This window comes from Microcaecilia unicolor, chromosome 10 (genome assembly GCF_901765095.1).
Source record: "Microcaecilia unicolor chromosome 10, aMicUni1.1, whole genome shotgun sequence".
Lineage (NCBI taxonomy): Eukaryota > Metazoa > Chordata > Amphibia > Gymnophiona > Siphonopidae > Microcaecilia > Microcaecilia unicolor.
Genome location: NC_044040.1, coordinates 179084032 through 179112026, shown reverse-complemented (window position 1 = coordinate 179112026; position 27995 = coordinate 179084032). Strand labels below are relative to the sequence as shown.

At 42.2% G+C, this 27995-nt stretch overlaps 1 protein-coding gene across 1 annotated transcript in view; it reads right to left on the bottom strand.

Moving 5' to 3' along the window:
* The window catches only part of LOC115478660 (mast cell carboxypeptidase A-like), a 32916-nt gene extending 16747 nt beyond the window's left edge, over positions 1–16169 (bottom strand). The window contains exons 1-7 of the mRNA XM_030216163.1: positions 16085–16169; positions 15902–15977; positions 12239–12363; positions 7032–7134; positions 6844–6945; positions 5393–5494; positions 3986–4096 (exon numbers count right to left, since the gene is read on the bottom strand). Coding sequence (XP_030072023.1) covers positions 3986–4096; positions 5393–5494; positions 6844–6945; positions 7032–7134; positions 12239–12363; positions 15902–15977; positions 16085–16155 — 690 coding nt within the window. The 5' untranslated portion in view covers positions 16156–16169. The remainder of the gene's footprint in view (positions 1–3985; positions 4097–5392; positions 5495–6843; positions 6946–7031; positions 7135–12238; positions 12364–15901; positions 15978–16084) is intronic.
* Positions 16170–27995: the final 11826 nt, after the last annotated feature.

The following is a 27995-nucleotide window of genomic DNA, read 5'->3' as shown; positions in this document are numbered from 1 at the left end:
AAGACTAGTCCAAAATCCCTTTTCTGCCTATGGCCATGGTTTCAGTTTTAGCCAAACTGACCTGTGTTTTTGGTGGAAGCAGAAAATTTGTGCTTTATCCTGTCTATCTCCCTTCCTTCCCCTTCCCTGCCCCTCTGAACAGGAGTTGCCTCTCCCCCTCCCCCACCTACCTATAGATGCCCCCTCAGGCCAATCTTACAGTTCTGGCAGTCTAGGGGCGTAATTGGGGTAGGAGTGATCCCCAGTTACTCCTGCCCATGCTGATTCTGTTCTCAAAATGGCTGCCATGTCCTCTAGTGGCAATCTCATGAGACTGCCTCCAGAGATCATGGTAGCCATTTTGAGTGTAGAGCTGACATGAGCAAGAGTGACTGGAGATCTCTCTTGCCCTGATTACCTTAAGGGGGGGGGGGGGCTACTCTTTACATTCTTTTTTTTGTGTGTAATTTGATTGCAAGTAATTCAGTTGTAATCTTGCATAGTAGTTTATATGGTAAATAGAGTGCTCCAAATAAAAGCTTTTGAAATAAAAGTTGATCAGCAATTTAAATCTATAAATTTGTGATAAGCTCCTAAGGAATCAGCCTCTCTGCGGAGATATGACATCAGCTGCCACTCTAAATGTGGCGCAAAGTCAGCCATTGTAAAAGCATTGTGACTTTTTGTTGCAGTTTTCATTAGCTGAGGTCCATGGGTATGGAGGCTATTTTGCTTAGAGGTAAAATATGGTCTTTCATTATTTAAATTATTATATATATTTTGGCTTGGATACTATTTGGGTAAATCCAGGCTCTGTTGGGTATGATTAAGATGTGGTGTTTTAATCAAACTTGTGGTGTACAGATGCTAGATTCTATAAGAAAGGAACCTGCAGTGATTATTTTCAAGCACAAGTACCAATCTACCTACAGTTTTAGTAAAAAATGATATTACAATGAAATTAAGTTTATATATTAGAATATACTTTGAGAAACGCATTGCTCTTGATTGTAATTTTTCAGATCATATAGTCCTTACATTCAGTAACACCAATGGTTTTTTTTATTCTGGATTGTGCATTAGGCTGGTGCAATGTCCAAAGGTAGACAGTGTCTGGACTCCTTTACCCTATTTTAGTAAGAATCTATATCATGCTTGTCCTTAATCAGTTTTATAATAAATACATAATGGGAAACATCTCAGTGCTACTTTCTCTTGTTATTTGTACACAGTTTAGGTAAGCATAACAAGCTGGTAATCATGATTTTGTTTTTTTTACATGTTCTCACAAAGTTCCTGTCTCAAGAGGATATTTAACTATATTTGCATTGACTTGGGAACTTAAACCTGCCAGGCTTATTGAGAAATACTTGTTAAAATGGCTATCCCAGTTCCTAGTTTGTGCTTTCAGTTCCTGGGACTGGAGGGTAATAATCTCCTGTGGGACTACCAGAGGATTGCCAACTGCAAACTCTGATAATCCCCAGTAGGCCTCATTGGTTCACATTCTCACAACCAAACTTTAGTTTACAGTCTCGGTTTAGGCTGAAAGTGTTTAGACAGTTTCAGTAGCAGTTTTGGTTGGCCGACAAAGGGTAGCCTTGAGAGAAAGACAATCTACAGCAGTGAAAAGGAAAAAGAATTCCTTCCCATTTTAAAAAGAGCTTCACAGTTCCTGAGAGCCATCTCTTTAAGGACTGAGGGTGGGGGTGAGGGGGTGGAAGGGAGAGAGAATGACAGACCTAGTGTAGAGACAATGTTACTCATATTACGTCAACCTTATTTAACCTAATGATGATACCTTTAGCCAAACTTCTAGCCAATCAAAACCTCAATCCCTACATATATGCAGACGATGTCACAATTTACATCCCGTTCAAACATGATGTAAATGAAATTCCCAATGAGATCAACCAAAGCCTCCAAATCATGCACACCTGGGCGGATGCATTCCAACTAAAATTTAATGCAGAAAAAACACACGTCTTGTACTCACCTCTCAACATAACACAAAAAACGTCTCCACCATAATCACACCATACTGTTCTCTTCCTGTCTCACAAAACTTGAAAATTCTTGGAGTTACTATTGATCGAAACCTCACTCTCGATACCCACGTGAAGAACACGACGAAAAAGATGTTCCACACCATGAGGAAACTCAAAAGAGTAAAACCTTTCTTCCCGAGATACATCTTCCGTACCCTGGTACAGTCAATGGTAATAAGCCATCTGGACTACTGCAACACACTGTATGCTGGCTGCAAAGAACAGACTATCAAAAAACTCCAAACAGCCCAGAATACTGCCGCCAGACTCATATTTGGAAAAACTAAATATGAAAGTGCAAAACCCCTAAGAGAGAAACTTCACTGGCTCCCACTTAAGGAATGCATTGCATTCAAGATCTGCACGATTGTACACAAAATTATTCACGCAGACGCCCCAATATACATGCTAAACCTCGTGGACCTACCTCCCAGAAACGCCACAAGAACATCCCGCAAATTTCTCAATTTGCACTTCCCTAGCTGTAAAGGACTAAAATACAAGCTGGTGCATGCTACCACGTTCTCTTATATGAGCACGCAGCTATGGAATGCATTACCTACAGACCTGAAATCAATTGATGAAATAAATAACTTTCGCAAATCTCTGAAGACATATTTCTTCAACAAGGCCTACAAAGAGAACCCATAGCTTCACTAATCCACTTCACCAACCCACCCAGCTATGAAAGTCCACCTTCTATACTTACCCCCCTAATCACTTCCTTCTTTCTTCTCTTACTCAATCTCTGCAAATTACTAACTGTATCTGATATCCTGGAATGATAATGTCATAACAAAACTTTGTAAGCCACATTGAGCCTGCAAATAGGTGGGAAAATGTGGGATACAAATGCAATAAATAAATAAAATAAATAAATAAGGAGGAGGAGGAGGAAAAACAGCAATTCACCTCTAGAGCCCCAGACAGGAGGGATATGACCTCTAGCTGGAGAGTCCGTGGCATCAGTTTGAGAAACAAGCAGCCCCTGAACAAATGGAAATAGTGCTGGAGTTTCCCAGCTCTATTGACCAGGACTTTGACTCTATGGAATTTTTAGAGCAGGGCAGTGAAACCTCCCCAAGGACAGAGGTTTGCTGCAAACCTTTAACGTTTTTGTTTTGAGTGTTGGATTTGGGATTTTTGTTTGTGTTGACAACTACACCGTCATAATCAAAAGCAAACGCCAGCGCTAGTGAGGAAGACAGTGGTAGAGAACTGCAGCTTCTAATACCAGTGAGGAGAACTGCTTAGGCTGACTGCTTAGTAACCAGAGAAAGCCAATCAGTTTCAAAGCTTTTGAAATTTTCTTTTGCTTTGCCAACAAGACTGTTGGGGAGGGTAATATTTAAAAGCATGTTTTTGTTTGATTCTGTAAGCTGCACAATGAAATGTAAATGTTAATGAGAGAAAGATATGAGAGAGGATAGCCCTGGGCTGCCCCTGAATAAACTGAGCCCCGAAGGGGGAAGGAATATCCTGGCAAGCTTAGAAAGAAGGCCAGGAAGAAAAGGGATTTGAGTGGATCCTGACATCATCTTGTTTGGACTAAGGTAAAGGTCTCCACTGTTGAAGTTAAGGATAATTGAAGCTGAAGAGTCATTATTAACTTTATTTTGAACTTTTGAGTGGAAGCTTACTGCTTCAGTTCCTTCACTAAGGACTTTTGTTTAGAATTCCCAAAAGTGAGGGTGGACAGTCCTTCTGCTAAAACCTGTTAAGTCCATTACTATAAAGTGAAAACAGTTTAGCACAACCATGACACTGCTTCAGTAGGGCCATCCCGCTAAAGCCTGTAGCTGTGGGTTGAGGAGGCCACAGTGAGAATCGTCAAGCAGAAGAGTAGAGATATCCAGGCACAGATGCAATCTTCAATGGAGAGCTGAAAACTTGGTAATATAAACATAGTGAAATAGTAAAGTAATAGAGTGAAACATGCAAATTAGATAAACACATACTTTTTTCCAGCTCCAGACATAACCATCAATGTTGAACACAGGTAGCACATAGAAGCTCACGCTGTCCAGTAGTCTTGTCATGCACTTGTCTTTTCCATAATTTTCAGTGGCCTAAGAGAGAGCCACGTACAATACGTCTGTTAGAATTCTGAATTCTCAAAGCTTAACACAATAGACAACTAGGTTATTGAAAGAATTCATATTGCTCTACGGACTATGATAATGTTACCAGAAAAAAAAACAGACACCTTGGGGGGGGGGGGGGGGGGGGGAGCTGTTTACTAAAATGTGGTACATTTTTATACTTACTCCATGTTAACATCCAAAAACACACGGTAAGTGCAAAGGCTGTTTGGCAACTGTTGTGAGCGTGTCCAGCATTCACCCTGCTGTTTCCTCACAGACATTTTTCCTATTGTGCATTACTGTCAAGCATGATTAATGCCGCATCTTGAGGTAGTGTTAGTGCACCCATGTTAACTGCACATTTGACAGTGAGCGCTACTTCCTGTGCAACAATTGCAATGTGCAGTCCACACCCAACTGCCTCCCGGTCCCTCATCCTGCACTAAGCAGTTAGCATGGGATTTCCATTTCACTGGCTGTTTTAACATGTGGTAGCCATTAGTACATATCTGTGCCTGTGGTTAATGTGTGTGCTGGAGTGGAGAAGTAGCCTAGTGGTTAGAGCACTGGTCTGATGCAAGTTCAAGAGCAAGTGGTAGCAGTAAATTTGAGATGAGAACCTACTCCACATACCCTGGATTAGCCGTGAGGTTCATTACTGCCATAGCGTTCACAAAATTCACTTATTTGGAGGCATTCCCCCAAATTCTATAAATGGCGCCTTAAGTTGAGTGCACTCATTTGGCCGCATGGCTAAATTGCATGCACAACTTAGTTGATTAACAAGTCAATCAGTTCTGATAATTGGTACTTAACAACTTTAATTAGAATTTATATGCACAACTTTCTACGTGTGTGTAAATTCTAAATTGTGCAGCTGAAAAGGGGGCATGGCCATGGGTGTGGAATGGGCAGATTGTGGGCATTTCAAAAAACTATGCACACTATTATGGAATACACATGATCTGCGCCTAACTTAGTCACGGGTACAGTGTTTAGGCCTGGTTTTATGTGGCCTAAGTAGGTGCGCCTAAATTTTAATCACAAGAATGGCACCTGAGCATATTCTATAAACTACGCCTAACTTTAGGCATAGTTTTTAGAATTGCGCTAAGCACGTGGTTTTTCGGCGCTGATTTTTAAGGCACCATTTATAGTATTTGGACCATAGGACCCAAGAATGTTTGTCAGTTTGATAATGCTTTCCTTGAATATGACAATATACATTCACTTCACATGCCTTCAGAAATTTAACCACACACTATCTCTTAATTCACTGACCTCTTTCACAAACCACTGGCAGAATGCAGGAGAGATCCATTCTCGAGCATGGATACCACAGTCCATAAAGATGGCTTTCTTTATATTGGTTTGCCTGCCAACCTAGTTTGTCAACAAAAATATCAAGTTTTTGTTTATGCATGTTTGAATATGCATACCCCAATATATGATATACTTTAGACCAGTCGTTCCCAAGTTGGTCCTGGAGTACCCTCTTGCCAGTCAGGTTTTCAGGATATCTACAAATGAAATTTGCATACAATTGAAGCAGTGTATGCAAATCAATCTCATGCATATTCATTGTGGATATCCTGATAACTTGACTTGGGAAACACTGATTTATACTGAGTCAAGATAAACCTTACTGTATTTGTGTGTATTTTACTGAAAATATTTTGTAAATATTTTAATGTTATTATTGGTACATTATATTGCACCCTGCTCCCTTTTATGACATGCCGAAAAAGCACCCAAATAATGTCAACCTGTATAGAAATATGCTTGCAGTACCTATGCTTTATTTCAGTTGTGATCGACATGATCCTCCAATATGTGCAAATATAAATTGTTCATTTTCATGAGGCAGAGCCTGAAAACACTGGCTGATGGAAGGGGGAGGAATGGTACTGATAGCTTTGTGTTTCAAGCACTAATTGAACATAAGAATGTAACTGTTGCCACACTGGGACAGACTGATGGTCCATTGAGCCCAGTATCATGTTCAACAGTGGCAAATTCAGGTCACAAGTACCTGTAAAGATTCCAGAACAGTAAAACAGATTTTATGCTGCTTATCCTAGAAATAAGTATTGGATTTTTCCAAGTCCATCTTAATAATGGCTTATGGACTTTTCTTTTAGGGGGTCTTTTACTAAAGCTTAGCTCGAGTTATCTGCAGCAGGGTACATTTTATTCCTATGGGTCCTGCTGCAGATAACTCGAGCTAAGCTTTAGTAAAAGACTCCTTTAGGAAATGATCTAAACCTTTTTTAAACCCTGCTAAGCTAACTGTGTTTACCACATTCTCTGGCAATGAATTCCAGAGTTTAATTACACATTTCATGAAGAAATATCTTCTTCAGTTTGTTTTAAATTTATTACTTAGTAGCTTCATTGAGTGCTCCCTAGTCCTAGTATTTTTGGAAAGAGTAAACAAGCGATTTATGTCTACCCATTCCACTCCACTCATTATTTTATATACCTCTATCATATCTCCCCTCAGCTGTCTCTCCTCCAAGCTGAAGAGTCTTAGCTGCTTTAGCCTTTCCTTACCACATTTTGGTACAAGGTCCCCTTAATCTTGTAATACATTTGTTACCTCTTTCTAAAATTATTTTCTATTATTTTGTACTTTGTTTACCACAACATATTGAATAGGAGCACATTAGTATTATATTTTAATAGTTTACATTATTTTGTTGATTTGACCATAAATACAGAACCATTTCTACCTTCAGTATGTACATAGGGCGATTTTCAAAAGTCGATCCAATCTGGGTACGGGAGACCAGTTTTGGGTATCTTTTAGCCATTCTAGCAGTCCAGGCAGAAATCTTAAATCAGAGATAATGATGCAGTTCAGGGCGGGTATTAAACAAAGCCCATTCACAATATTATTCCAATTTATGACACACTGTACCTTTTTCCATTGGTTGTATTTTGTGTAACTGTATTTTCTGCTAAAATGTTTCTCACCATCAAACTGTTTCTCAATCCCTTCTTGTACATTCTGAAATAAAATTCTTTTCAACAAAAGAAACACAGATGTATACATTTACTGATAATAATTAGAGCTGCATTTCGATCAAATCGTTTAATCACGATTAATCACATAACTAAAGTTTGCTTTTTATCTACTTATTTATTTCCCACTGCACCTCCTTGTGACTCTGGGCAAATCACTTAAATCTCTATTGCCTCAGGTACAAAATAAGTACCTGTATATAATATGTAAACTGCTTTGATTGTAACCACAGAAAGGCAGTATATCAAATCCCAACCCCCTTTCCCTTCCCTAAAGGACTGATAATCTACCTGCCTCCTGCCCCCCCAGATCCAAGATTATCTCCCTTTCTCTTCCTTCTCTCCCTTTCCTCTTCCCCCAGGTCCATTATCTCTTTCTCTCTCCCTTCCTCCTGTTGTTCAGTACCTCACCCTCCCTCCCTTTCACCCTCATAAATAGCAACACAAACTTGGTGGTGAGCAACACAAAGGGGCCCTTTTGCTAAGTCACGTAGATTATTATTATTATTATTATTTATTGCATTTGTATCCCACATTTTCCCACCTATTTGCAGGCTCAAAGTGGCTTATAGTGTATCGTTATGGCATTCGCCTTAACAGGTTAGGTACCAGTTTGTATTACAAAGCATGGTAAGATTAAGAATGATAAGATTAAGCAAACATATATAAGAGGTAAGCAGTTCCACGTATAGGTAAAGTGGAGAATTGTTATATTTACAATTCTTAATTATTGTGGTAGGCCTTGTTGAAGAGGGAGGTCTTTAGAGATTTACACGCACCCAAAGTATGCCAAATTGGAGTTACCTCCTGGTTACTGTGTGGCCCTTGTGGTAATTTCAATTTTGACGTGCGTCCACTACGCGCATCTGAAATTTTTAGAAATGTTTTTGGCATGCAACAACTATGCGCATCAAGTGGCATTTGCTGCACATAGACCATTACCACCCGGTTACCATGTGAGACCTTACCGCTAGGTCAATGGCTTGTGGTAAGATTTCAGAACGGCAAAAAAAAGAGAGCATTTTTTGTAGGTGCACTAAAAAATAATTCTGCGCGCGCCCAAAACACGCATCTACACTACCGCAGACCATTCTTCAGTGCACCTTAGTAAAAGGACCCCAAAGTTCGTTCGTGCCTGCTAGAGCTTACTGCTTTGGCAATAGATTCCTTTGGTGACCCTTCCAGTTCTGCTTGCAGGTCTGCAGCTCACTCTATTCCCCCCAAATCAAGGTTCGGCATCTGCCCCCTCTCAATTCCTCTCTCCCCCTCAATCTTCCTTCAAGGTGGTCTTCTGTTGGTCCCTGGCAGTGGCTGCCTGCGTTCAGGTCCGAAGCTTTCCCTCTGACCCATCCCGCCGATGCAAAAACTGGATGTGATATCAGAGGAGGCAGAACAGGCCAGAGGGAAAGCTTTGGAGTAGGCCACAGGCAGCATATGTGCACCACTGCCGCTGCTGGGGACCAACAGAAGATCATTGTTAAAGTAGGCTGACATGTGGGGGATGATGTTGAATCCTGGTTGGAGGGAAAGATGCTGGATCGTGCTGAGGTCAGGAGTAGAAGAGAGCAGAAGAGACATTTGGAGGAGACAGGAGATGCGGGAATGTGATTAAATTATTTAATCACGATTAATGATTAATGCATTAATCTCATAGTTAACTGTGATTAACTTGCAGCCTTATAAAAATGATAACTTTATAATGTTCCAATAACGAACTATCTTGTCCAGAGGAACTGTCCACTTTAGGGCCCAAAGCATCAGTAGGGGGAATGAGCCACCTTAGGCAAAATAAATTCATGATATTAAAATCTTACTTTAAGAAAAAGGTCCTTTTGTTTTGTAGACAGAAAATCCAGGTGCTCCCTGATGTTGCTAGAGCTACAGGTTTTTGCTGCACCCCAAAGCATTTTTTTCTTGTAATTCTCTTGCGAGTTCCTTATTTCCTATCAGAATAACACTCTTTCTCTCTTCCGTCCTTTATATGATTTTTGCAATTTGTATGCTGTTGAACTGTTACACTGAATTGTCTTCTGTTATTCTCTTTTTAAATTTAATAAACATACTACGACCTAAAAGAATAACAATTATGCTTTTCAGGAGACATCTGGAGAAAGCTAATGGTGTAAGGTGGGAGTGAGGGAAATGGGATTAAGGTGCTTACTGTGATCATAATTTTTTGTATTTTTTTGTTTGGGGGGGCATGTTAGGGGAGCAGAGAGTGGGCATCTCTGCACGAATCAGCGCAGCTATATTACCATGTGAACCCTTCCTGCCTACAAAATAGCCCCCCTGTTTACTAAGCTGCGCGGCAATGCCGACACAGACCATTCAAAGTGAATAGACTGTGCCAGCATTAGTGTACGGCAGCCTCTACCACGGCTTAGTAAGCGGGGGGGGGGGGGGGGGGGGCAGGTGTCTGTGAGTGCTCACACAGAAATTTTTTTATTGGCCGCACCCTAATGGCAACATTAGCGCATGGCCATTAATAGAACATAGTAACATAGTAGATGACGGCAGAAAAAGACCTGCATGGTCCATCCAGTCTGCCCAACAAGATAACTCATATGTGCTACTTTTTGTGTATATCCTACTTTGATTTGTAGCTGTGCTTTTCAGGGCACAGACCGTATAAGTCTGCCCAGCACTATCCCTGCCTCCCAACCACCAGCCCCGCCTCCCAACCACTGGCTCTGGCACAGACCGTATAAGTCTGCCCAGCTCTATCCTCACCTCCCAACCACCAGCCCCGCCTCCCAACCACCGGCTCTGGCACAGACCGTACAAGTCTCCCCAGCACTATCCCCACCTCCCAACCACCAGTCCCGCTTCCCACCACCGGCTCTGGCACAGACCGTATAAGTCTTCCCAGCACTATTCCCGCCTCCCTACCACCAGCCCCGCCTCCCGATCTTGACTAAGCTCCTGAGCATCTCTGCACTAATCAGCGCAGCTATATTACCATGTGAGCCCTTCCTGCCTACAAAATAGCCCCCCTGTTTACTAAGCTGCGCGGCAATGCCGACACAGACCATTCAAAGTGAATAGACTGTGCCAGCATTAGCGTATGCCAGCAGCCTCTAGCACGGCTTAGTAAACAGGGGGGGGGGGGGGGGCAGGTGTCTGTGAGTGCTCACACAGAAATTTTTTTATTGGCCGCACCCTAATGGCAACATCAGCGCATAGCCATTAATAGAAAAAAAATGAAAGATTATCCGTTTTGCAGCTGTAGTAAAAATAGCCTTAGCATGTGGGAAAAACCCACGTAAGGGTGCTCTAAGGCCACTTTTTACCATAGCTTAGTAAAAGGATCCCTAAATGTTTAAGTTGGATAGTATTTTGTGGGCTATTTGCTCTGTTTTCTTTTTAAAAATTCCTTTTATTATTGTTCCTTTGCTTTCTTTGTGATGCGGGCTAGATTTTGATGGGGATTATTATTCCTTTAGGACTTTGTGTATATTGCCTTGTATTTCCTTTTTCAATTTGAAATACATCGTTAAATTTGAAAAAAATGATAATCCTCTATGCATGCTGACCCAGTGGTGCCTCAGATTTATCTCTGTTGTTTTTATCAAAGATCACAGATGTATAGAGCCAGTTTCTGTCAGCTGTACCGTTGCCCAGTACTTGGTGACTCAGCTCATATGCCCACTACAGTTTGATTAAAGCAGGCATGAAAAATCAATTATTATCTGCTATGAATATTCCCCCCAATATTTAGCCATGGGACGTGCTGAGGTGTCCCAGTGGTAGTGTGGTGATCTGCATGTGCTAATCCTGCACTAAAAAAACAGTTTTTATTTTTTAGCACGGGAGGCATGTCAATGGCTGGAGAGTAGGTATGCCCTGTATGAATTGGGTAGTGCAGGCTCATTGCCACACACTACCTGATTAGCGAGGAGTTAGCACAGGAGCCCTTAGTACCTGCAAAAAAAGGTGGCGATTGAGAAATTAGTTGTGGCCATTACAGAACAAAATGGAAATGCAGCCGTTTTACAGCTGCGCTAAAAGTGGCCGCAGCATGTGGAAAACCCATGCGCTAACAATAGCGCTGGCCACTTTTTAGCATGGCTTAGTAAAAAGGCACCTCGGATTTTCACTAATTAGATAGTTCTTGACACGATACAGAATATCTGCTTTTGATTTTATGGGAATATTTACATCTGGTTAGCTTGGGCTATATGACCCAACACAGAAGTTTGTGCTTGGGGTCTCACCAGGGGTCAAAGGAGGAGCTAATTTTAGAGCTGTGTCTATGGACTGAGACAAATCAGAAAATTAAAATTCCAGCCTCTCTCCTTCTTCCTTTTCTGTATTGTAATGAGGGTGAGATATTCAGGGGCATTACTAAATTGTTTACAACCTTTCCAGAATTTTTTCCCCCATTAAATCATATGGTAGCAGCTTATATGAAATGGTGTGTAAAACTAAATTCTCTAGAAACAATTGTGCAAGGAATACACTTGTTTTTGTCCATCCTAATTTGCTATTTCTTAAATTTTGTTTGGTGGTAAAACCCGGTACAGCTCTCTCTTTGGTAGCTCTATTTGTCTCTATTGAAGAGATTTGAAATGGCTTAGGGACCCTTTTACTTAAACGCATTAGAAAATGGGCTTAGCGTGTTTTAATGAGGGGCTTTCTCAAGTGCTAAGCCTATTTCTAATGCAGCCTTATTTAAGGCATTTTTCCAATCATTTTTTTGTTTCAGGTCATGGGCTAATGTTTGCATTACCGTGCATTACCTGAAACATGGGAGCACTTACTGCAATAAGTCTGAGTTATTCAATTAGCGTGTGCTGATGCAAATGCATTAACTGAATAACTCTTTCACACCCATTCCCTGCCCACAGCACATCCCCTCTGAAAAATATTTCAAAAAATAAAAGTAGCACACGTTTAGCGCACACTAACAGGCAGATACTGCAAAATGCTTTAACATGCTTTGTGGTAAGCCTTTTTACTGCGTGCTAAGCGCGCATTAGGGCTTAATATCCTTAGAAATACTGCCCTTTAATGATCAATAACGTTTTTCCAGTTCAAATAGAATAACAATCACTGCCACCCACTCGTGATCATACCGCACACAGAGGCTAAATTATAACATACTTGTATTGCATGTCATGATGTTCCAGTAGAGTTTGAACAAACGTTGACTGATCCGCCCCAACACGGAAATCTACATTCATTTGGGTGCCCACCTGATGAGCTGAGTCTGGGTGCCAGAAATCGAGCTGTAAAGGATCATTTCAACAGATTTAAAAGTGTAATTTAGCTTTGAAAAGTAAATTAGTTAAATAAAACTTGCTACGTACATGTCTCTCACTCAATAAGTACATAAGTAATGCCACACTGGGAAAAGACCAAGGGTTCATCGAGCCCAGCATCCTGTCCACGACAGCAGCCAATCCAGGCCAAGGGCACCTGGCGAGCTTCCCAAATGTACAAACATTCTATACATGTTATTCCTGGAATTATGGATTTTTCCCAAGTCCATTTAGTAGTGGTTTATGGACTTATTCTTTAGGAAACCATCTAACCCCTTTTTAAACTTTGCTAAGCTAACCGCCTTCACCACGTTCAACTTTCCACTCATACTCTCAACTCCCTTCACAGCCTTTGCATTACTCCCTCTGTCCCTCATTCCTTTCCCAGCCTGCTGTTTCACCCCATCTTTCACCCACTCCTAGTCTTTGGAAACCCTCTGCAGTCACCATCCTTTCAGCATTTGTTTATTTTAGCAAAGGTTTCATTTTATGCAATGAAACATAGGGGCTCTTATACGAAACGGTATTAAGCCCTTACCCCCAGATTCTATAAATGGTGACTAAAGTAGTTTCAGGTTGCTGCACGGCAACCCTTTAGTAAAAGGGCCCCTCATTGGCTAATATCAGATTTAACGTGGGAGCTCTTAGCATCTCCTATAAGTGCTCCCAAGGGTAACTCTATTCAGGTACTGTATGCTAATTTTAACATTAGTTCATGCCCTGCAATAAAATATATTTCAAAAATCCCCCTAAAGTGCTGTGGTAAATCTGGGCTTAGTGTATGGTAAAATCCCGTATTATCTTATGCTAAGCCCAGATACTAGTACATTTTACCTAATGTTACCCCACGTTGATAACTTCCCCCTTCAATGTTGGTAGTTTAGTAAATACAATTTTTTTTTTTACAATTTTTAGAGATTGATTCAGCTTTTAAAACTCATAGTTTAGAGGGGAGACAATCCAAGAAAAGGTACGAAAGGGTCCGTATATGAAGCTGCTGCAAACGGGGGCCTGCACGGGCATCAGCATGGGTTTTTGATGCACGCCAAGGCCCCCTTTTACCGCATGAGGTACAAGGCAAGTTTTAGCATGTGGCGCTACCCAATTACCGCCAGGTACACACCAGTACTACAAAAATCAAAATATTTTTGCAGTGCCGGAAATGGCGCGTTGGGGGAGGGAACTACCACCAGGTTGCTGCGGTGGCCAGGTGGTACTTCCCTTTTAGCGAGCGGTAAGCCTGCGTTGGGCTTACTGCTGCTTTGTAAAAGGGTCCCTAAATCTTTGTAGCTGCTTCATTTAAGAACAAGTCCTCAAACTTGATTGGGGGCATTTTGACCTAAATTTTTTTTAACTAATTGGAAAAAGCCTTATAATGTCACAGGTGTATGATTTGATAGAAAGATTCATCTTGCTTTGCATATGTATCTTTATGAACTCGACTTTTTGATAGACAGTATAACTCAATTTCTAAGGCTTGGTACCTTTTCTTGGATTGTGATAACATGTTGGAAAAGCATAAGGTGATGTTTCAAAAATGTTTTTTGCGTGATCAGATTTGCTTTCCTGTTTTCTGTACATTGTAGGTATTTAGTAAAACCTTAAGTCAGTTACTCAGGTTAGTTCATGTCAGTTGGAAGCTTTTTTACTTAAAGAAAATGGTGTGGTAGCCATGTTAGTCTACTTTTAAAGGTAATGAATAGAAATATAGTACAGTCTCGATTATCTGACCTTCGCTAATCCTCCCCGGTGACATCATCGCATTTATTTCTATTAAAAATCTTTGTTTAAGAACAAGCACATATACGGTAATTATGTTTTAGCACTCCAATCATGCTGCAGAATGTGCTATAATATTGTTAATAAACAATATTTATGTTTATTTATTTATAGTACATTTCTACCCCACATTTTCCGACGCATGCAGGCACAATGTGGCTAACATAGGATAAGTAAAAACGACAATACAATAAGAGAAATGGTAAGAGACAAAAATTAGGCAAGGGAGTTTATGCATTGTTTTCCTTATTATCTGACTTTTCACTTATCCTACAATGGGTTGGTCCAGTTTATGTTTGCAATGATACTGCCTTCATATCTGATGTCTTTTCAGTACCATCAATCCAGGTGGATTGATTGACAAACTTCCTGAGCCCCTACGTCTTGCCCCATCCTTGGCCACCTTTAAATCTAATCACAAAAAATCAGGAAGAACAAATCCACAAACCAAGTTAAACCTTAAACTCACTATATTAAACTTGGGTTCAAAATAATTTATCTTTTTTTATTTTTATGTATGCACTTTAAAAAAATACTATAAAGTGTTTTAAATTATTTTAAATGTGCTCAGACCATACCGTTTACACCCATTATATCCCCAAGAGGAATATGTGGTGGTGTCACAATGGAACCATCATTGCACATATGATGTTCCACCTCCTAATATTTGTGTATGTACATACAGCTGAGCCCAAGTAGATCTTAATCACCGGTGTATGCGTATATTTATAATACATATGTATAAGTCATAAACTATTCACATTAAATATTGCTAGACTTGAGCTCAAACCTCCACCCATAGATTATGGTGCTTTCCTTATTACCATCTAATACATGGATAATAAAACATACAGTTCAACATTTGTTTGAACCTAAAGGAGGTAAATGTTAATTCATGACACCCTGATCTCACTTCCCCCACATATCTTACAAAAACCAACCCACAATGCGATATACACTCATATTCACATAATTATTTCACTTCCCTTGGGGTATATTGTGCTCGTGCTTGTGCTTCATTAAAATCACATATCATTCATCCATTCCAATCTTGCCATCAAAATAACTGCTCCCTTTAACTCTGGCCGAGTTTCAAAAGTCTTCATCAGAAAGGGAAACTAAAAATAGGAAAACACTCTTTTACAAACATACCACACTTACAGGGTGAAGTATACACTCACAAAGCTTCAAACAAACTCACTGTATTAGAACAAAATAACTCACAATACTAATCTTTTAAACCAATCTTTTAAAATCTTTTAAATCTAGACTGAAAACCCACCTCTTTAACATTGCTTTTGACTTGTAACCACTTGTAACCACTCGCCTCCACCTACCCTCCTCTCTTCCTTCCCGTTCACATTAATTGATTTGATTTGCTTACTTTATTTATTTATTTATTTTGTCTATTAGATTGTAAGCTCTTTGAGCAGGGACTGTCTTTCTTCTATGTTTGTGCAGCGCTGCGTACGCCTTGTAGCGCTATAGAAATGCTAAATAGTAGTAGTAGTAGTAGATAAGCGAGACTGTACTTTAAAACAAACAAAAAAAAAATAAGATGATACCTTCTTTATTGGACTAACTATATTTTTGATTAGCTTTTCAAGGCAAGAATATATTGACTTCTATAACTTAAAGAAAAATATTCTAATTAAAATTAATATAAAATGCAACACAATTTAGAAAACCAATCCGGAAGGCCCAGAAAACCTGAATATGATCTTACTTGTACAGTCTTGGCCAAATGTTTTATGAAATCCACTTGTTTTTCATTTTTTGGTCTAACTCGGTAAACCTTGTCTCTGTTAAAACAACAATAGAAATAAAAATCAGAGTTGGCAAGCATATGAGACCTAATATTTCTTCTGGACAATCCTCTCCAAGTCTGGTAGTATTGACATTGTCCTACCCATCAAAACGTCGAGTGCCTGCAACGGCATGAGAAGCTGCAATCAAAGCCACAAGCAGTGCAGACTTCATGATTCTGCTTTCTTTCTCAAACGTTCCTTGCCACTTTTATATCTGCTTGATCAAGTGACTTCTTCTCACAGAAAAACAGGAAGATATGATGCGATTAAACAAAGTTCACATCTTGCTATGCTGTGAGCTAAGCACAGATACCCAGTGGCACTAATTTTTTTGCAGTCCTACATATGCAGAAAAATTGCAATTGCATGTCAAAACTTACTTTGCCATTTTCAGTTAGAAAAGCTTCAGGGACATAATCATGGTTAATTGCTGAATATGATCATTGGGAATTGGGTGTGTCCAGTTAATAGTGCTCTTAAAAAAACACAACAACTTTTTAACCTTCGTGTTGGACCTTAATAATATAAGTACACTAGTAAAAAAGGCCCGTTTCTGGCACAAATGAAACGGGCGCTAGCAAGGTTTTCCTTGTAGTGTGTATGTTTGAGAGAGTATGTGTGAGATTGACTGTGAGAGAGAGAGAGAGAGAGAGAGAGAGAGAGAGAGAGAGAGTGAATGTGCGAGTGTGTGTGTGTGTGTGTGAGAGAGAGAGAGAGTGAGACTGCTGGGTGCGAGTGTGTCTCCTCTGTCCCCCCTGCAGCCACCCTGCGATTCTCCTCTCTCCCCTGCTTCCCCTCCAGCCACCCAGCGATTATACTTTTTCCCTTGTCCCCCTGCAGCCATCCACCGATGGTGTTCTCTCCCTTGCCCCTCCTCTAGCCCACCAGCGAGTCTCCTCTGTCCCTTGCCCCCCTGCAGCCACCCAGCGAGTTTCCTGTGTCCCCTGCTCCCCCTCCAGGAACCCAGTGATTCTTCTATATTCCCTGCACCCCCTCCAGCTACCCTGCATTTGTTCTCTCTCTCCTGCCCCTCCTTCAGCTGCCCAGTGATTGTCCTATCTCCCTTGCCCTCCCTCTAGCCACCCTGCTATTCTTCTGTGTCCCCTGCCCCCCCTCCAGCCACCCAGCGATTGTCTTCTCTCCCCTGCCCCCCCTCCAGCCACCCAGCGATTGTCCTGTCTCCCCTGCCCCCCGTCCAGCCACCCAGTGATTTTCCTGTGTCCCCTGTCCCCCTCCAGCCACCCAGTGATTGTCCTCTCTCCCCTGCCCCCCTGCAGCCACCCTGCGGTTTTCCTCTCTCTCCTGCCCCCCCTGTCCAGCCACCCAGCGATTATTTTGTGTCCCTGTCCCCCCCTCCAGCCTCCCTGCGAATGTCCTGTCGCCCCGTCCCTTTTGCCATGCCCCCCCAGCGTCTGTCACGGTTCCCGTCCCCCCGATGTGTCTGTTGCCACTGCACCCCCTTCCACCCCCACCCATGTTGTCACTGCTGGCGCCGCTCCCCCTCTCCTCGAATGCCCCCCCACCCAACTGACCTGCCCAAACAGAAACAGAAGATTATAAGAAGAAAGACGGTACCGCAGGCAGCCAGCAGGCATTGGCTGTACACTCTGAAGCCGCACCTCCTCTAGCCTCTGATGTTACTCTACGGGTTCATCCTGCAGGGGCATTGACGTCAGGCTAGAGGAGGTGCGGCTTCAGAGTGTACAGCCAATGCCTGCTGGCTGCTTGCGGTGCCGTCTTCTTACAATCTTCTGTTTGTGTTTGGGCAGGTCAGTTGTGTGGGTGGGCATTCGGAGAGGGGGGAGCGGCTTCAGCGACGACCTGGGTGGGGGTGGAAGGTGGGTGTAGTGGGTGCGGAGTCATCAGGGGGGGGTGAAACTTAGACTGCCTTTGGGGGTGCGTGATGGCAGGGGTGGGGAGAGAGGGGAATTGCTGGACGGCTGGAGGAGGGGCAGGAGACTTGTGCCAGTCTTTTGGGTGGGGGGGGGGCGTGGCGGCAGGGGCGGACTTGGGTTCGTCAGTTAATTGTTTTGCTTACCCGCCCTCGACGTCATCACGCTTTGACGTGAGGGCGGGGCAGAGAGACATGGTGAGTCTGATGGCTTCACCACCATGAAATGACGAACCCTTTAGGGAGTGACTGAGTGACTTCAGAACGTTGTCTTCAGAACGTTGAGGGTGAGTTTTATTATAGTAGATAAGCACATAAGTAATGCCATACTGGGAAAAGACCAAAGGTCCATCCAGCCCAGCATCCTGTTCCCAACAGCGGCCAATCCAGGTCAAGGGCACCTGGCAAGCTACCCAAACGTACAAACATTTTATACATGTTATTCCCGAAATTGTAGATTTTTCCCAAGTCCATTTAGTAGCGGTCTATGGACTTGTCCTTTAGGAAACCGGCCAACCCCTTTTTAAACTCCGCCAAGCTAACCGCCTTCACTACGTTCTCCGGCAACGAATTCCAGAGTTTAATTACGCGTTGGGTGATGAAAAATTTTCTCCTATTTGTTTTAAATTTACTACACTGTAGTTTCATCGCATGCCCCCTAGTCCTAGTATTTTTGGAAAGTGTGAACAGACGCTTCACATCCACCTGTTCCACTCCACTCATTATTTTATATACCTCTATCATGTCTCCCCTCAGCCGTCTCTTCTCCAAGCTGAAAAGCCCTAGCCTCCTTAGTCTTTCTTCATAGGGAAGTTGTCCCATCCCCGCTATCATATATGATTTAATATTGTAGAGGTCACCACCAAAATTATTCCCAGATATTCAATGCTGGTGCAGGTACTGGCATTAAATATCCATGTATATGCGTCTGGCCAGCACTTAACTGGATGTGCTGATATTCAGCCCTTAACTGGTTAAATTAAACTAGCCAACAACAGGATTGCTATTTATGTGGTTCTATTTGGCTGGTTAACTGGTTAAGGGCTGACTGTCCTGACTCTGCTCCTGGACCACCTGCACAATAGCTGGTTTCAGCTTTAGCAGTTAGAGGAGATATTTAGCTGCATTAAGTGCTGCTGAATAATCCCTCAGAACCCAATCAGCACCAGTTAACCAAGCAAGAGGCTGTCTTACCCAGCTAACTGGCTTATATTGACCTCTTGATTTTTTTTTTAATATGATCTATGCTGAAGGGTAAAGAAGCAAGGGCTAAAGAAACTGTCCTGGCCCATTCTCTTTGGGTTACTTCCCAGCTATGGTCATACAATGATGTCCGGCCCTCAGTCAAAATCAGCAACAGCCAATACAGCTCAGACTCAAAGACCCATGTGGAGGTAAGGTGCTTGTGGAGATGAGGGAGCCTCTTCTTTGTGTCCCTTCTTTTGTACACTTGAGGAAAGCACAGGAGGGATAGATGGAACCAGGGAAGATCCATTTCCAGTGACCCAGCTTACATAGTCTCACTTTAACTAGCTTTTCACAGTCCTATGGTAGACCTTGGTACCTACTGACTGAGAACTCAGCCCTGTGTTCCAACACCCCTGCCCCCCAAGAGTGACTAACTTTCCAGGACATTCTGCCCCCTCCAGGCAATTCCTCACTATAGGAGATAAAACAAAAAGGACAACAGAATCAGGGGAGAATGTGGATACCTGCAGCACAGACACTACTGTCTAGCATATCTTGGACCCTCTTGAATCGCACTACAGCTATCAGGAAATTTGACCAACAACATAAGATATTTTTCTGCACAATTTTTGTTGGAAACTCTCTTGCCATCTCCCCAAATTATTGAAGGGCCCTTTTACTAAGCTGCATAGGTGCCTGCGTGCGCCCAACGCATGTCAATTTGGAACTACCACCTGGCTACTGCATGGACCAGGTGGTAATTTAATTTTTTACATACGCCCACTACACACCCTGGAAAATTTCCAGCGCACGGTGCTAACTAGGTGGTAATCGACATTGTAAGCATGCTGACGATTACCACCCGGTTAACGTGTGAGACCTTATCGCTAAGTCAATGGGTGGAGGTAAGGTCTCAGGCGCAAAATGGATGCGAGTCAATTTTCATTTTGCCGCATGTCCATTTTCGGCCAAAAAAAGGGCCTTTTTTTGCAGGTGTGCTGAAAAATGGACTTGCATGCTTCCAATACATGCGTCTACAACAGCGCAGGCCATTTTTCAGCGCACCTTAGTAAAAGGACCCCTGAAACAGTTACAGGCCCAGGTAGATATGCCTCAGAGGTGGAAGAAGAGAGAGGTGCCTTTCCAAGGCTTGTGTAGCCTCTGATGTGATTCCAGTTAGGCATTGCCACGCGCTAACCAATTAGTGCAGGTTTAGCATGTGAGTCCCTATCACAACAAAATAGTTGGTGGTAGAGGATCATGTGCTAATGGCCATGCGCTAATGGGAAAATTAGTGCGTGACCATTAATACTAAAAATGGTAAAAATAGCCTTTGCATGCGGGAATGACTCATGTAAGGATGCACTAAGGCCACTTTTTACCGCTATTTGGTAAAAAGGCCCCTAAATATTTGGGATCCAAAAATACATATGAATTATTTCCATAGTTTACCAAACACTTGCAAGGAAACCTAAGGAAAAAGGATGCTCCAACTGCCAAAGCTGTGGGTTTCGGTTGTATAAAAGCCTTCTGTCTCAGTTAGGTAGGTTTGGCAACATCTGAAAAAAACATTATACTTTGACCACAAAATGGTAATTACTTTTTTTTAGAAAATATCAGTATTGACATCTTCTGTTGCTCAGATTGGAAAGTGACTAATAGAGTGGCTGTTTATTCTATAATTTCCTGAGATGTTCCTAAAAATGTAGAAAACGCAGGGAGGAGAATCCTCACGCAAATCAAAGGCAATGAAAACAAAAAAGTGAGGACAAGTGTGGAGGAAATCCAAGAAACTTTATTGATAATCAATTGACGACCCAACACAGCCGTGTTTCGGCATCAAAGCCTGCATTTCTGTGTATTGCCGCTGAGGCGCTTCATAGTTTTCTAAATTCTTGAGTTTGAGGGAAGTTCCATTATCTGATTTTCTTTTGGTTTTATCAAGTGACAACCGAGGAAGATTTATTTGACCCGTGATGCAGGCTTTGATGCCGAAACACGGCCCTGTCGGGTCGTCTTCCCTGCTTTTTCTACATTTTTAGGAACATCTCAGGAAATTATAGAATAAACAGCCACTCTATTGGTCACTTTCCAATCTGAGCAACAGAAGATGTCAATACTGATATTTTCTAAAAAAGTATTTACCATTTTGTGGTCAAAGTATAATGTAGAAACATCTAAACTATCAGGTGAGTTAACTAAATCAAAAGCACCTTCCTGATTAATCACCTTGGTAGCTCTAGGCAAGTAACATAGTAACATAGTAGATGACGGCAGAAAAAGACCTGCACAGTCCATCCAGTCTGCCCAACAAGACAACTCATATGTGCTACTTTTTGTGTATACCCTACTTTGATTTGTACCTGTGCTCTTCAGGGCACAGACCGTATAAGTCTGCCCAGCGCTATCCCCGCCTCCCAACCACCAGCCCCGCCTCCCAACCACCGGCTCTGGCACAGACCATATAAGTCTGCCGAGCACTATCCCCGCCTCCCAACCACCAGCCCCGCCTCCCACCACCGGCTCTGGCACAGACCGTATAAGTCTGCCCAGCACTATCCCCACCTCCCAACCACCAGCCCCGCCTCCCGATCTTGACTAAGCTCCTGAGGATCCATTCCTTCTGCACAGGATTCCTTTATGCTTATCCCACGCATGTTTGAATTCCGTTACCGTTTTCATTTCCACCACCTCCCGCGGGAGGGCATTCCAAGCATCCACTACTCTCTCCGTGAAAAAATACTTCCTGACATTTTTCTAGTATAAACTACTAATTGATAGAATAGCCAGAGGAAATTGCAAAACATCTTTTAAATATATTTTTAGCAACTCAAGAAGAACCAAATAACAAATAATAAGAAAATTCAGGAATCTTAAATTTCTTGCTCTAGTTACATTCTCAAGAGTTTCAATTTGAAGATATAGGGCGAGATTCTATATATGGCACCTAAAAAATTGGCTCGGAAATCAGTGCTGATTAAGTATATTCTATAAGCGATGCCTAGATATAGGCGTGGTATATAGAATATGCTTAGTTGATCTCTCAACGCCTAAAACCGCACACATCCATTTACACCAATGAAAATGTGGCATAAATGCCAGCATATAGATTTACGTCTACTGGGCCATCTTATATAAATAACTATGTGCGTAAATTTCAGAATGCCCATGAAACCCAAAAGAGAGATACCAAATAGGAGGGGAGAGATTAGTAAGCTTAACTGAGGAGAGAGACCTTGGGGTGTTGGTGTCTGAGGATCTAAAGGTGAAGAAACAATGTGACAAGGCGACGGCCATGGCCAGAAGGATGCTAGGCTGCATAGAGAGGAGCATAACCAGCAGAAGAAAGGAGGTGTTGATGCCCCTCTACAAGTTGTTGGTGAGGCCCCACTTGGAGTATTGTGTTCAGTTTTGGAGGTCATATCTTGCTAAAGATGTAAAATGACTGGAAGCAGTGCAAAGAAAAGCTACAAAAATGGTATGGGATTTGCGTTGCAAACTGTATGAGAAGAGACTTGCTGACCTAAACATATATACCTTGGAAGAAAGGAGAAACAGGGGTAACATGATACAGACATTCAAATACTTGAAAGGTATTAATCTGCAAACGAACCTTTTCCGGAGATGGGAAGGCGGTAGAACTAGAGGACATGAATTGAGGTTGAAGGGTGGGGGGGGGGGGGGGGGGGGGTGCAGACTCAGGAGTAATGTCAGGAAGTATTTTTTCACGGAGGGGGTGGTGGATATGTCGAATGCCCTCCCGCAGGAGGTGGTGGAGATGAAAATGGTAATGGAATTCAAACATGCGTGGGATAAACACAAAGGAATCCAGTTTTGAAGGAATGGATCTGCGGAATCTTAGCGGAGATTAGGTGGTGACGCCGGTAATTGGGAAACAAAACCAGTGCTGGACAGACTTCTACGGTCTATGCCCTGATCGTGACTGAATAGATAGGGATGGGCTGGAGTGTAAATTTTAAGGGGCTTCAATGTTAGCTTCAGAAGAGTGCTGGGCAGACTTCTACGGTCTGTGCCCTGAGAATGGCAAGGACAAATCAAACTCGGGTATACATATAAAGTATCACATACCATGTAAAATGAGTTTATCTTGTTGGGCAGACTGGATGGACCGTACAGGTCTTTATCTGCCGTCATTTACTATGTGACTATCCAGCTCATTTTCAAAAGTGATCGCCGGTCATCTTCCAACACGATCTCCTGAAACCAGCCAAATCGGTATAATCGAAAGCTGATTTTGGACGGCTTCAACTGCTTTCCGTCACGGAGCTGGCGAAATTTCAAGGGGCGTATCAGTAGGGTAGTGAAGGGGGGGCGGGACGGGGGTGTGCTCACGAGATGGCGGGCTTTCCCCGATAATGGAAAAAAAAGCCAGACTTGACGAGCATTTCGCCGGCTTTACCTGGTCCCTTTTTTTTCACGACCAAACTTCAAAAAGGAGCCCCAACTGACCAAATGACCATCCGAGGGAATTGGGGATGACCTCCCCTTACTCCCCCAGTGGTCACCAATCCCCTCCCACCCCAAAAAAAAAATCCAAGTGCTCGTCAGGGACATCCTAAATCAAAACTCTTTTTGCTCAGCTTTTTCAGTAGTACCAGTGGGATTTAAACCGGCCAACTCTAGATTACAAGACCAGTGCTCTAACCACTTGGCCACAGCTCCACTTACTTGGATGTCCCTCCCTTTTGATTATGCCCCTTCAGGTCTCGCTCAGCCAATCACAGACAGGGGTCTCTTTCAGCCAAGCACAGCGTATTTAGCTGTCTGTGAGTAGCTGATATTAGTGCTGATTAGGTTGTTGTCTAACAGAAAAGGATAGATGCTGTTGAGAAGGCTTCTGTGGGCTTTTTTAAACCCTGCTAAGCTATCTGCTTTTACTACATTCTCTGGCAACGGATTCCAGAGTTTAATTACATGTTGAGTGAAGAAACATTTTCTCTGATTTATCCAGTAAAAGTTTATGTTAGTCTGGTTGTGAGCCCTTGAGCCCAGGCCGAGGCCTAGAATAGGTGTTAGGCCAAGGCCGGGGTGGACCGAGCAGGAGCTATACACTACCCCAGCTACTAAGTCCTGCAACACATGCAGCAACCAACTTGCACCTCCAGAAAAGGGAAGGTAGGGCATTCAGGCGGGCCTCACGGCCTATCGGGAACCCATTCACTCAGAATTCAAGCATGCGGACCTCACAGCCTAACCAGAATTGACTCGTACGTAGGGAGGGGAAAAAGAGGAAAAAGCAAGGAGGTCTCTACGAGAACTAGAGCACCAGCACACACAGAAACACGTCAAGCAGTACCCCACGGCACACAAAGGAAAAGAGGGACTGCGAAATAAAGATACTGTAAGCAGAGACCCTCAGCGGACAGGAGAGGGAAAAGTCAGCAAAACGGAGTGCGGTGCCTAACACGGTCCCAGCACAGAAAGGAACAGTGCTTAGCAAAACAGAGGATAATTACAGTAAAGAAAGGACTGACAGACACAAGGGAAAACTGCACCAAGCAGACAACTGAAACTCTGCAGACAAAGGGTTAAACCGAGCTCAAATACACAGCTGCCAGAGGCAGGGACACTGCAAACAATAGGTTAATTGGAGTACAGGGAAAGAACATACAAACAAACAAACCCCATGGGGAGAAACAAAGGGTCCAGAGCCTGCTACAAGGGCAGGACATACAAATCAGAATACAAACACAGCAACAAAGAGCAAACTCCAAAGGAAGAGGAACCAAACAAACAAACTGGAACAGACCGAGGTAGGAACTCACCACACAGCAGCACCACCAAACAGAGAATCCCAGGTGCAGTGAGAGAGGTAATTAGACACACACTAGAAGTAGCAGGCAAGCAGAGACAGAGGAACAGAAACTACAGGCAAGAAAGGAGTAATCAAACCCCACTAAAGCACAGAGCAGATAGCTCAGACAGAGCACAGGTAAGGCTTCAGCAGAACAGGAATAATGCCAAAGCAGGGGCTGTAGGGAAAGGTAAGCTTAAGTAGATCAGACTGACACCAGCTCAGCCCCTGACGGACCAATCAGGAGCGATTCCAAGCATTCCCCTGTCTGACTAGCAGAATTCTAACAGATTCATAACAGTTTAACTGATACCTTAACAGACAAAATGGACAAAACATAAAATGTTTAGACACTTGGAACTCTTTTTGCTTTTTTTTAGTGTTTAAGTTCTGGATGGCACTTGCCCTGAAGATGATTCCTAGTTGGTGAATCTATTAAAGTCTAGGACGACTTCTAGGAGTTGCAAGTATTTGTTGTTAGCTCTTCCTTCTGCTAAGGGTGTACGGTTTAAAACTGTTTTTTTTTCTAAATCTTTCTTTTTGCATTACTGCAATAACCTTCCTTTTGAACTTCACTCGTTAAATAATTACTTTTTATTCTGTAAAGCCCTGAAAACATATTTGTTCACTAGGTCCTGGGGGTTATAGTATTGGGTGTTAAGTTTGAATTTGTTTTTATTTGTAATTCCTGATGGTTGTTACCAGTCTCTTACTTTCTGAGTAATTGTAACTCGCCTTGAATCTTACTTAAGAGAGTTGGCGAGTAATAAATCCCTATTAACATAACATAACTATGCCTTAATCCTGCCTTGAATGTTACATTTGCTGATTAGAGCCTGTGGCTTTAACATCTCATTGCAATTCATAACATCTTCTTGTTTACATCATATTATCTTGTAATGCTGTGGTTAGACATGTATCCTTACACCACAATAATTTATACTTTAATATGGTTTCCAGAGCATGGAGAACCCTAGGGGGGAAATAATTTTGCAATTAACAAAGAGATATGTAAACATTTTATGGTACCTAGTTTCCTTGAGTACTGTCTGTGTCAGATGTGTGAATGAAATTGGATGCATAGTTCAAAAGCTTCTGTTATGGATGATGGACAGATGAAACACACAGATATGATGATCTCATCAGGAAATTAGGTAAGGAGTACTAATCAAGGACAGGCCAACTTTAAAAAAGGTCATTGAGATAACCATGAGTTCTGACCTCCTTGAGATAATTTCTCTTTTTCTTCTTTAGAGCAAGTTGACTTTCATGGCATGTGACTCTGTTTCTGCCGTGTGACCAGAGTCTAACAGGACTCAAGGTCAGGACAGCTTTATGATATCACAATATGCTTTGACTTCTTGTAGATTACAACTGAACTGAACTGAACGGGTCTGTTTCCCTATACAGAAAGAAAAAAAAAAAAACCAGTGAATCTGTTTGAGTGTCAAGAGCACATGATAAGTGCAAGATGCGGGATAAAAGGTTGGTGTAGAATCTGTGGCAGAAATCAAATGAATAGTGCAAAAGTTATTAGGGGATGGGGAACTTACAGAGGGACATACACACACATGGTGATCTTACAAGGCCAGCTTTCCTCTAAGATACTAGATTATAAATCAGTACAAAGCCTAGGGTTCTGGGACTGTTGATGATATTTAGGTCATTTTGTAAGAATCTATTCAATTAAATAGCAACATTTACTCATCTAGATCAGTTGCACATCCAAATAGTGATTTTAGAAAGCTGCTATTTGGACATGCATACCTCCCAGGTTGCAGAGATATAAAGGGGGTATGACAGGGGCATGGTATGGGCATACCCCAAACATAGACATGTACTTCTCATTTTTCAATGGGAACATGTGTCTAGATAAAATAAATCTCAGTCAGATTTTTATTTGCCTCAAGGCACATTGCCAGTTAACTGCATTCCACATCCCCCAAACCCCACCAGATGAACCCTCTTCCAGCTCTGGGACCCCCAATTCAAGCCATGATCCCTTCCCTGAGCACCCAGACCTACCTAATTATAACTATGACTCTTCCCCCTAGGCTTAGTATCTCAGATATTTGTAGAAATGTATATTCTAAAAGGAAGAAAGCATTATTGTACCAAGAATGATAGCTCTTAGGAATGAGGTTCTCCTATGTATTCCTTGTAAATGTTTGATTAAATTTGGTTATGATCATTATGGGTCCCTTTTACAAAAGTGCAGTGCTACTGCTAGCTTGCCGCACAGTGATTCGGTGGGAGCCCGGTGGTAATTCCGGCCCCCACCGTGCACCATTTCCTGTATGACAGAGCTTTTTTTTTTACAGTGCAGGGGCACGCCTGGTGATAATTGGGTAGCGCCATTCACTGCCTGGTTACTGCCGGGCTAACGCCGGAGCCCTTACCATAGCTGGTTTTGTTTTCGACTATGGACGTTTTGATGCCAGTATTGAGAAGTGATACTTAGATAGTAGAATTGCATATTCCTGGCGTGCAGTAGTTCCCACCAAGATTAACGCAATCGATGGATACACTCTACAGCATACTATACCACAGCATTCTTTTGTGACCAGACAGACGTTAGAAGACTCCTGAGGCAGGCCAGATAGGCCGAAACACTGCTGTGTCGAGTCTTGCTTGTTGGAAAATAAACGTTTAGACCCTTGGGAACATCGATGGTGCATTTTTTGAGTCACTTTCACTGTTTTTGTGTGTTATTACAAATTTATTCAGGAAGATATATGCCAAATTTGATTGAAATTAGTCAAGTTTTGGCAGAGTTACGCAATGTGTTTCTATCTGTTTTCTTTTTTCTTTTCAGCTCCTTTTTCCTTATTGCCTTCTCTTCAGATTCCTCTTGTGGACTCATGGGAAATTATCAGAACAGATTTATGTTACTATTGAGTTTTCCCCCTTTTCCTTTTGAAAATTTATTTTGGTTGATAATTTTGTTTCTTCCACTATCAATTAATTAATGGCCACAGTTAGATTTATACAAATACAACAGTTAAGCAGATATTTGAATCTAGATAACTTTAGGACAAGCATTTGTCCCAACCAGTCTTAACTGGTTATCTTTAATCAGATAGCACTGATATCATTGCTATCCATTTTATTGATACCT